Genomic DNA, 11,620 nt, shown 5'->3' on the forward strand with positions numbered 1-11,620 from the left:
TCCCCCCCTACCCCCCCGTGATATCCCCCCCATCTCCGCCGCACTCCCCTTCCCCCCCCGCTCTCCCCATTCCCCCCCTGCTCTCCCCATTCCCCCCCCGCTCTCCCCATTCCCCCCCCCGCTCTCCCCATTCCCCCCCCCGCTCTCCCCATTCCCCCCCCCGCTCTCCCCATTCCCCCCCCGCTCTCCCCATTCCCCCCCGCTCTCCCCATTCCCCCCCCCGCTCTCCCCATTCCCCCCCCCCGCTCTCCCCATTCCCCCCCCCCGCTCTCCCCATTCCCCCCCCGCTCTCCCCATTCCCCCCCCGCTCTCCCCATTCCCCCCCCCGCTCTCCCCATTCCCCCCCCCGCTCTCCCCCCCCGCTCTCCCCCCCCGCTCTCCCCGTCGTCGTCCCCCCCCGTCCGTCCCCCCACTCTCCCCCCGTCCCCCCCACTCTCCCCATCACCCAAGCCCTCCCCTGCCCAGCCCCTCCCCCAATTCCCCCAGCCCTCCCCCTTCCCAGCCCCTCCCTCCCCCCAGCCCCTCTCCTCCCCTCCCCCAGTCCCTCTCCTCCCCAATTCCCCCAGCCCCTCCCCCCAATTCCCCCAGCCCCTCCCCCACAATTCCCCCAGCCCCCCCAATTCCATCAGCCCCTCCCCCACAATTCCCCAGCCCCTCCCCCACAATTCCCCCAGCACCCCCCAATTCCCCCAGCCCCTCCCCTACAATTCCCCCCAGCCCCTCCCCCAAAATTCCCCCAGCCCCTCCCCCACAATTCCCCCAGCCCCTCCCCCACAATTCCCCCAGCCCCTCCCCCACAATTCCCCCAGCCACACCTCCCCCGGTTTCCATGCTTATTTCCCCCACGCTCTCTCCCCCGCTGCTCCGCGAGCAGCTTCGTGAAGGCCCTCTCGCGTGGGTCAACCAGCTCGCGCCGGGGACTTGAAAGAACCTTTCGAAATTGGCGTCGGCCTGACATCCTTCATTCAAAACGTTCATGCATGAAAAAAACGGAAAGAAAAAAACTAAACGGCACGCGGACCTGAAAGGTTATGATGACAATGAGGGGAAAGGGTAGGGTGGAGTGAGGTGAGGTGAGGGGAAACAGGCGAGGTGTTTGGCCGCCTCTATGCAGGGAGGGTGGTCCTGCTGGATGAATGCGGCTGCGCAGTCGGGCGGGAATGAGTGAGTGAGACAGAGAGAAAGAAAGAGAGCGTGTGTAGGCCTCAGAGACAAGGGGAGCGAGCCCGGAGACAAGGGGAGACACAGGGAGAGCGGGCCCGGAGACAAGGGGAGACACAGGGAGAGCGGGCCCGGAGACAAGGGGCGGTGCGGGCCTGGGCAGGCGGGCGGGTTTTGCTGCTTGGACCCGCCCCGGTGTGTGACCCCCCCCCCACACACACACACACACCCACCACCCCGGGTGGGTCTGAGCCGCTCTCCCCGGATCCGCCATGTACTGTCTGCAGTGGCTGCTGCCCGTCCTGCTCATCCCCAAACCCCTGAACCCAGCCCTGTGGTTCAACCACTCCATGTTCATGGGCTTCTACCTGCTGAGCTTCCTGCTGGAGAGAAAACCCTGCACCATCTGCGCCCTGGTCTTTCTGGCCGCCCTCTTTCTCATCTGCTACAGCTGCTGGGGCAACTGCTTTCTGTATCACTGCGGCGGAGCCCCGCTCCCTGACTCGGCGCACGACCCCAGCATTGTGGGCACCTAATGGAAACCCTGCCGGCTCTAGCCAGACAATCTCCATCAACTCTTGCTGCCGATGGTCTCCCGCCTCTCGCTTAAGTTATTTTCCATCTCCTCCCGTTTCTTCCTCCTCCTCCTCCTCCTCCCTTCAGTCAAGTGGACGCGATTGACTCCCCCAGCCCCCGGACTCTTTTTAAAGTGAGAGGTTCGTGTTTCTCTGCATTCTTTTGCGTCCAAAACCGTTGGTGGAAGTTGTGGTTTCGTCTGCAGTTGGCAGCTTCCATCGCAAAGGATAACGTGCTTGGCGGATGTGGAACAAGAGTGCTGCATGGATTTATATTTGGAGCCTGCGCTGTGTATGATTACAGGAACTAAATTCAGTATTTCCACTTTTTCTCCCCCTCCCAAGCCCTCAGATGAAGTGGCCTTTTTGCAGACCCCCGAATAGTGGAAACCTCTGGTATCGGCTTTCAAACTTAAGTCGTAAATAATGAACCTCTGTAACAGAGACCTACTGTTTATCACCTGTCTTCTCAAGTTCTTAAGGATGACTTAGAAAATACCTTACGGCTAATAATGTGTATGACTTCATTCAATTGGGAGGTCTTAGTGTTTGTTGTGGTTGATTTAGGGCAACATACCTATGTACTTTTTGGGTGTTCATTTGTTTCCTGGTCTTTCTATGAGAAGGATGCTATTTTTGCACAATTTTGTTAGCTGAAATAGTATCGCTTTTGTGTTTAAAATGCAGGGATTTTAGTGTAGGATGTGATTAAATATGCAAATGTTTCACAGTTTACATATCCAGTTTATTTTTGCACAGTGGGTTTGAGATTTTATGCCAGTCATAAGTATTGATCAGATTATACAAATATTGTTAGTAATACAGGTATTAAACCTCCTAGCCTATTGTCTTTTCTTCATGGCAGCACAAAGCCCATTAATTGATATGTTAGCTCTTTCATGATTATAGAGAAAGCAAGTACAGGATAAAAAATCTTTGCAGATGTGATATTTCCACTTCACCCTTTGATCATGTTTGAACCCACTAGTGCACTTCCATCTGCGTCTGTGATGTGCAAGCGTGTTGCATGATGCAGTCTATAGCACCAAATGTTTTTAAAGTGAGCTTCAGAAAATAAAACGGGTTTACAGCATTGTTTGAACTGATTTCTGATTTGTCAGTAATTTTGAAGAAATGGTCAATATATGTTATGTGCTATGTTCAGTCTTATTCAGATTAGTCTATTCCACAAGTTTGGTATGGTTCTTGAGAAAAAACCCAGTAGCCATCTACCTTGTGGCTAAAAAATAGCACATTTTGTCTAACCAGATGCACTGTTTTCTTATTCCTCTGACTGGACTGCCTCTGTTTAATAATGACCTGTATTTCTAAATTAGATTACATGATTTTTGATTCAAGGTGAAGGCAGTTTGACGTGAGATGTAGTGTGTTACTTTTTTTCCAATTTTTGCCTTCCTCTGTCTGGAAAGTCGTCATTCTTTATTTCCCACTGGGCATGCTAGCGATGATTACTTGAGCAAGAACTATGACCGTATTTGGTTTTTTTTCCACCTTTCCCTGGAGAGAGAATGAGGCAGAGAGTGGACGCTCTCCCATAACTTCCCCATTTAAGATCAAGTAACTCGGGTAATAAACTAGATACAGAACTCCCTTGAGTTGCATTTTAACAATTGAGTTTGAATGGATTTGGACTTTTTGACCAATATCAAGGCTAGTTTTTTTCTTTTGTTTTACTGTCAGTTAATATCCAGTGTCAGCTGTGGCTCAGTTTGTAACACTCTTGCCTCTGAATCACTAGATTTAGGGTTCAAGTCCCGTCCAGGGCTTGAGCACAAAAGCCGAGGCTGATGCTTCAGTGCAGTACTGAGTAAGCAGTGCGAGGTACTGTCTTTCAAATGAAATGTTATACCAAGACCCCATCTGCCTGCTCAGGTTAACGTAAAAGATTCCCCCACCATTATTTCAAAAACAATAAGGGAAGTTATCCCTGGTGTCCTGGCCAATATTTATCCCACAATCATCATCATAAGGACGGATTATCCAATCACTATCACATTGCCACTTGTGGGATTTGCTTTGCACGTCTTGGCTGCCGTGTATCGCACAACAGTGCCTACGCTTCAAACGTACGTCATTGGCTTTGAAGAGCTTTGAGACATCTGGTGCTGGTGAAAACTGCTATATAAATGCAAGGTTTTTTTTAATGATTTGAATTAGAAATGCTGAACTTCTAGATGAAATCAAATTCTATTTAAGAACTAGGAGCAGGAGTAGGCAATTCAGCCCCTCGAACCTGCCCCACCATTCAATACGATCATGGCTGATCTCATTTCGGCCTCAACTCCAATTTCCCGCCCTCCCCCGTAACTGTTACTAATTAAAAATCTATCTATTTCCTCAAATTTATTCAGCGTCCCAGCATCCACTGCACTTTGAGGTAGTGAATTGCACAGATTCACGGCCCTTTGAGAAAAGTAATTCCTCCTCACCTCTGATTTAAATCTACCACCCCTTAGCCTAAAACTATGGCCTCTCGTTCTAGAATGCCCCACAAGGGGAAACATCCACTCCACATCTACTTTGTCTATCCCCTTTAGCATCTTATATACCTCAATTAGACACCCTCTCATCCTTCTAAACTCTAGCAAGTATAGGCCTAAACTGCTCAGTCTCTCCTCATATAAGACAAGCCCCGCATCTCTGGAATCAATGTAGTGAACCTCCTCTGAACTGCCTCCAATGCAATTACATCATTCCTCAAGTAAGGGGACCAAACTGCACAGTACTCCAGGTGCAGTCTCACCAATGCCTTGTACAGTTGCAACAACACTTCCCTATTTTTATACTCTATTCCTTTAACAATAAATGCCGAAATTCCATTTGCCTTCCTTATTACCTGCTGTACCTGCATACTAGCTTTCAGCGATTCATGCACGAGGACACCCAGATCCCTCTGCACTGAAGCATTCTGAAATTTCTTTCCATTTAAATAATTAGTCGTCTTTTTATTCTTCCGACTAAAATGGATAATCTCTCACTTATCCACATTAAACTCCATCTGCTAAATTTTGGCCCATTCGTCTAACCTGTCCATATCCATTTGTAAACTTCTTATTTCTTCGTTGCAACTTACTTTCCCACCTATTTTGGTATCATCTGCAAATTTAGCTACAGCACCTTCTATCCCTGAATCCAAGTTATTAATATAGATTGTAAATAGTTGGGGCCCAAGGACCAAACCCTGTGGCACCCCACTAGTTACAGCTTGTTTTGCCTTCAGATTTCCAGTATGAGAGCTCAGTTGTATCCTTTTAAAATCAGGGTATTTGTCACTCAAATGGTGGAGCACATGATTAAATTCAAGCCTTGATCAAGAAAGCAATTTCAAACTTTAGTCAGTAACTCGTAAGTGAGTAGTCTTTCAAAGGATACATATGGCTAGAATAGCATGTTTCCACAATATATGCTTTGATCCTGTTCAGCCCAGTTTATAAATCCCCTGTCATGAAAAACATCAGAGTAGGTTTAATCCAGTTGCTCCTTACAACCACACTCAATTATGAATTGCATGATTGAAAAATACAAATATATGATTGACTAGAAGAGGAATGATGCTTTTTAAGTTATGGGAAGCTGTGGCTGCTAGGATTTTAAAAAAAATAATTGTATTGGGAAAAATTCAAGTCATTGCTAATTTTTTTATATCTAGGCTTAAAACCTCTGAATCACAACAGATGGGTGACTGCTGACAGATTGACCTGGGTTGCCCAGGGTGCTCAACAACAATAGGCTTTGGACTCCTTTTTAAAAATGCAAATCTGGGTCTAATGCCTGTTGGAAAGTTCCAAATGCTAAAGTTGCTTACAAATGGGCTGAGTTAGCAGTATCAATGCTCTGCATGGTTGTTCCTGCTAGAGCAGCTTAGCCAGCAGTCCTTAAGGGGGCTGCTGGGGGAGCTCAAAAGTAGACTAGGTAAATTTCCAGTTATGTTTGTGCTCGCAAAAGAAGCAGTGACTGCTGCTTCTGTTTGTTGTGACTCAGTGTTAACAATCTCTCCCAAGTTGAAGGCTGTGGTTTCAATTCCCACAGTAGAGACTTGAGCAAATAACTTAGGCTGACACCTCAGCCTGCTAAGGTGGTGCCTTTCAGATGAAATGTTAAACCGAAGCACTCTCTGCCTCTTCAAGTGGACTTAGAAGGTCCTTGTGGTACTGTTTGAAGAAGAACAGGGCAATTCTCCCCATTGTCCCTCAGCCAACATCACTAAGACAGATTATCAAGTGATTGGTAATTAAAGTTTGAGAGACCTTAATGTGCACATCGGCTGTCATGTTTCTCTATATTTATAAATGTGACAATTCTTCAAAAGTACTTGACTGTAAAGGGCTTTGGGATGCCCTGAGGTTGTGAATTGCATGTCTGGTTTCCTGAGCCAGTTTTCGAAACCGCCTGTTCCAGTGCCACTGCGTTTGGGGTCCTCCTGGAATTACTTTCATTCCTCATCCCTTCACACCCAATTTAGCAGCCAGCTTAGTGTAGACACTGGCTGACTTTCTACTCCCTGAAAAGTGAGGTGCACTGCTACTTGTAGCTTACTGGCAACATCTAAATGAGGCGCAAAGCCTAGTTTTGTGTGAGGAGACATCACTTTCCTGATATTTACATGCGTTTAGACACGAGTTGAATTTCTGAACTGGTCAGTTCTGTTAGAGCGCCCAGCTGCACTTCTCAGCTTCACTGAGACAAAGGAGTGATATCTGTTTTCACTGATAATGCTGAATGAACCACAGATCACTGGCTCAGTATATTGAAGGAATGAGATATTTCGTGGTCAATAATCCACCCGAATATGAAGAACATTTAAGGCCCTGTGGTTAAAAGGATATAAGAAAATATTTGCATGGTTGCCTGCTGGAAACATTGAACATACAGAACATGCAGGAAAAAAATACATAGCACCTGAAGTTTACTGTGTAAAGGGGGAACCTTTAAAGCAGTCAAATGATCTTGGCCTCCTAGCATTTAAGATCATTGACCAATTTAAAATAAATATCTCTAGTGAAAATTACATATTGAGGAACAAGTTAAAGACATGCTGATCAATATACAGCATAATTTCACAGCTGTAGTGTTTCATCAGTTCTCATTATTGTAAACACATCTCAAAGTAAAACTGTGTGGTCAAACAGACTTCTGTTTCAGGTTTAATGCTGCCATAAATATAACAAGTGATGTTTCTGTGGTTGTTGACCCTGGCAGTGTGTGATAGCTGTTCCATTTCCAAACTGGTAAGTTTTTTAAAAGCTGCAAACACACAACCAAATTTCTCGAATTTTTATGTGTGCTTGTTACTTGTATCCATTCAAGCAGAGAATACCTACTGCCGATTTTTCACTTCCTTCAAGGAAGTGCCGTGCCCTCTTCAGCCTGGCTACACTTTGTAAAAGAACCATGTAGGAAAAATTGTAGGTACAGCCTGTATTATAGTCAGTTTTGGAGCATTTGGCTGCTTAATCAGGTAAAGATTTGACTGTGCAAAGGAATACAAAGAATGTTGATATGTTTTCAATATGAATCATTCATGCATCATAAATTGTAATGTGCTATGTTTGGGCAATGGGGATGGATTTTTTTTCTCCAGAGGAATTAACTTGTTACTTGAATTTCCCTGCCATTCTTTTCTCCAGGTGATACCTGAATAGTGTACAGTAGTTTACAAGTGCCAATGTGGGTGTTGCCTGCATTCATTGATGCATTTTCTGTTCCAAAAGATGAAGCATCTACTTTAGGAAATTTAGGTTAGACTTTTTTTTATTGGATACCAGATTTGTGGTTTATGGTCTTGCCTCAAATGTCTTTTAATCTCCCCTTTCAGAATAAAACTATTTTATTGTTGATATTGGGCTTCAACTGCTGTGACCTTTTCTTATCTGAAGCACGTGTTTTTCTTCAGCGTATCTGCTTGATGTGTACCTTGATCTTTTCAGTGTGACATGGAGTGCACAGAAGGGAAGATAGTGTTGCAAACACAAATATAGATGTGTAGAGGCATTTTGGTCATTTTGCACACTCTGTCAAGAGGGTTCAAAGCAGGCCTGGAACAAATCCAAATAGGTTTAGCCTTTATATTGCTGGTGAGAATAACACCACAGCCTTAAAATTTAGCTGTCCTTATGGCACTTGGGGTGCATCTTGTGGAGATGATTTGGAATTGGTGCAGGGCATCGAAGGCTGTTTATGAAATTGAGGCTTAGAATGTAACTAGACCAGTGCCTGAAATGAAGGTGAGTTTTGCAATGGCTAAGCTGTCAGCTGGACAATATAGATCAGGAAGTTCCAGCTTTGACACTACCCACGTTGAGTTATCTGCTCTCACCAGTGGCGGTAGTAATGTTGCTGAGTCAAAGAAGAAGAAAAAAAATCACCCCTCATTACTCATTCAATACTTCCTGATTTACTGTGTTTCTTTCACACTTTCCAACTATTTAATGCGCCCAACTATGATTCCCACTGCTTTTATCTTGGTTTCTGAATCTTAAAAAAAATCAATAGACCTTTGAAGGCAGAAGATAATGTTTTTGCGATACCTTATATGCCTGATCAGCTTGCCAGTGGCCACTGTCTATCCTCATGTGGCATATAGTCACTTGGACGAAGCATGCCTGGTGTTTTGAAAATAATAGATGCCTTCAAAAGGGGAAGGAGGCAAATCGGTACAAAAAATACACTGATTTTGCTCTGGTGACAACTTTGGGTATTTGGTGAGGAGAGCCTCTAGCCACATTTCCTCTTTTTGAAAAAAATGTCTGGATACACCTCTTAACGTTGTCAGTCTCTCCTGTCTCAGAGTCACAGAATCACACAGTGCAGGAGAGGTCCTTCGGCCCATCGAGCCTGCACCGACAAGTGAGAAACACCTGACCTACCTACCTTATCCCATTTACCAGCACTTGGCCCATAGCCTTGAATGTTATGACGTGCCAAGTGCTCATCCAGGTACTTTTTAAAGGATGTGAGGCAACCCGCCTCCACCACCCTCCCAGGCAGTGCATTCCAGACCATCACCACCCTCTGGGTAAAAAAGTTTTTCCTCACATTCCCCCCCCCCCCCCCCCCCTCCCCCTAAACCTCCTGCCCCTCACCTTGAACTTGTGCCCCCTCGTGACTGACACTTCAACTAAGGGGAATAGCTACTCCCTATCCACCCTGTCCATGCCCCTCATAACCTTGTACACCTCGATCAGGTCACCCCTCAGCCTTCTCTGCTCCAATGAAAACAACCCAAGTCTATCCAACCTCTCTTCATAAATGTTTCATCCCAGGCAACATCCTGGTGAATCTCCTCTGCACCCCCTCCAGTGCAATCACATCCTTCCTATAATGTGGTGACCAGAACTGCGCACACTTCTCCAGCTGTGGCCTCACCAAGGTTCTATACAACTCCAACATGACCTCCTTACTTTTGTAATCTATGCCTCGATTGATAAAGGCAAGTGTCCCATATGCCTTTTTCACCACCCCACTAACATGCCCCTCCACCTTCAGAGATGTATGGAGACACACACCAAGGTGCCTTTGTTCCTCAGAACTTCCTAGTGTCATGCCGTTCATTGAATACCTCCTTATCAGGTTACTCCTTCCAAAGTGTATCACTCTCACTTTTCAGGGTTAAATTCCATCTGCCACTTATCTGCCCATTTGACCATCCCATCTATATCTTCCTGTAGCCCAAGACACTCAACCTCACTGTTAACCACCCAGCCAATCTTTGTGTCATCCACAAATTTACTAATCCTACCTCCCCACATAGATTACTATGTCGTTTATATAAATGATGAATAATAGGGGACCGAGCACAGATCCCTGTGGTACGCCACTGAACACTGGCTTCCAGTCACTAAAGCAGCCTTCTGTCATCACCCTCTGTCTCCTACAACTAAACCAATTTTGAATCCACTTTATCAAATTACCCTCAGCCCATCTGTTGCCAAAAAAAACTCATCCATGCCTTTGCCACAACCAGACCAGATTATTCCAATAATTTCTTGGCTAGCGTCCCATCTTACACCTTCAACTCATTCCAAACTTTGCAGCCCGTACCCTCGCCCATTACCCTAGTGCTCGCCAATATACATTGACTCCTGGTGAACCAATGCCTCTAATTGAAAATTCACATCCTTGAGTTCAAAACTCTTTCTGGCCTTGCCCTCCTGCCAGTTCACTTCTCCTTCCCTACAACACTCCCAGAACTTTAAGATCTTATAATTCTGGCCTCTTCTGTATCCTCCACTCCCTTTGTCCAACTATTTGGGGTGTCAACCTTGGCTCAGTGATATGACTCTGCTCTCTGAGTCAGATTGTTGTGGATTTGATTCCCAATCCAGAAATTTGAGGACGTAATCTGGGCAGCACTGTTTGCCGTTTTCTGGATGAGACATTAAACCAAGTCCCAGTTTGTCCAATCCAGATGTAAAAAACCTCATGGCTTTATTTTTGAGAAGAATATTTATAAATATCATTCAGCTAACGTAAATTAAACAGATTATCTTGGTGACATTTCGCTAGTGTGACTTTGTGTGCAAATTTGCCACCACGTTTTGAATGTTACAGCTGTGACTACACCTCAATAAATACTTCATTGACTGTTAAGTATTTTGGGGCTGTCTTGACCGCATGAAAGGCACTATTTAAGTGCAAATTTGTTCTTTCAATTGGGGAGAATTGGCAAACCTATGTTCGTAAATTGTGCAGCTAATGCTCCAAGCGCATGCAGAAAGTTCTTGAATTTTACACGGATCAACCGTAAGACAGAGTTGTCTGTCTAGTGTTTCTTCGTGATCGCTGCAGTATAAGGAAAATGTTACGTGCTTCATTTTCATAGCCTCCCGATTGCTACTTGTACTGAAGATGTTAAAACAAAAGTTCCTTTTTGTATCTAATGAAAATGTCATCATTTAGAATTTTCATCAGGTGAAATCAGCTTCCATTCCCTGGAACTTGCAAGTTATCTATAATAGGGTAAGTATGTTCAGTGCAACTATTTTAAGGTTCTCAGTTTTTAATTTTACTGGGAAAATAACCTGTTGGTGTATTTCTGATATTTTACTTTAAGGCAGGAAAATTTTGCAGCAGCACCTGGACAAATCCATGAAAGTCAAATGCATTTGTACAGCATCTTTTGTGTAGAAAACAAAAGCAAAAGAAGACTTTAATCGCGTTATTTCGTGTATGATTTTTAAACCCAGTTCCTTGCAGTGACAGATCGATGTCTAAATCCCATCATCACAGAATCCCTTTTTAAATATTATAAGATATTAGTGTTCTTGGTACCTTATTACAACATTGGATACAATGTAGGCCTGTGTCTAACCCCGTCAACTCTCACTGCCTTTTCAATATTGTACGGTAGAATGAACACTATAACATGTGTGTTTGGGTCTCTGAAATCCCTTACAAGATTGTGCCTGCTTCACTTGCATTTCAATTGGAAGCCAATTAATATAAGTAATTAGATTTGGGGATTTAAGTGACTTAACAGGGCAACAGGGGTCACTATTTCCCATCAGCTTTTCCCACAGCGTTGCAAGGTTAAGAGCTGAATTTGTAACAAACCATTGTTTTGTAGTTCAGTGTGCTTGGTAGAAGATTTCACTTATATATAAACTGTTAAAATTTAGGATTTTAAATTCTTTCGTGATAGTGCAGACTTGAGTGCCCAGACATGAGAATGCAGACCTTGTAAATGGTTGCTTTCTGGATCAGCCCATTTAGTTTTTGCCAAAATAATTTCTGTCACTGGATGTAAATCTATCTGAGTCTTGCTCTCAAAAGCAAGTAGTAAAGTATACAATAATAGCACCAAAAGACAAAATTACTGATGTAATCCAAATACGAGCTCATACCAAGTTTGTTTTATTTGTATT

At 44.6% G+C, this 11,620-nt stretch overlaps 1 protein-coding gene across 1 annotated transcript; it reads left to right on the forward strand.

Moving 5' to 3' along the window:
* Positions 1-1,164: 1,164 nt before the first annotated feature.
* On the forward strand, positions 1,165-2,829 carry blcap (bladder cancer associated protein). The gene has a single exon (XM_078555070.1). The coding sequence runs from the start codon at positions 1,434-1,436 to the stop codon at positions 1,695-1,697; it is 264 nt and encodes an 87-aa protein (XP_078411196.1). The 5' UTR covers positions 1,165-1,433; the 3' UTR covers positions 1,698-2,829.
* The last annotated feature ends 8,791 nt before the right edge of the window (positions 2,830-11,620 follow it).

This window comes from Cetorhinus maximus, chromosome 13 (assembly GCF_964194155.1).
Source record: "Cetorhinus maximus chromosome 13, sCetMax3.hap1.1, whole genome shotgun sequence".
In the NCBI taxonomy this organism is placed as follows: domain Eukaryota; kingdom Metazoa; phylum Chordata; class Chondrichthyes; order Lamniformes; family Cetorhinidae; genus Cetorhinus; species Cetorhinus maximus.

Bases quoted from the DNA above. Each gene is read 5' to 3' on its own strand.
- blcap (XM_078555070.1), top strand. From the start codon at position 1,434: ATGTACTGTCTGCAGTGGCTGCTGCCCGTCCTGCTCATCCCCAAACCC.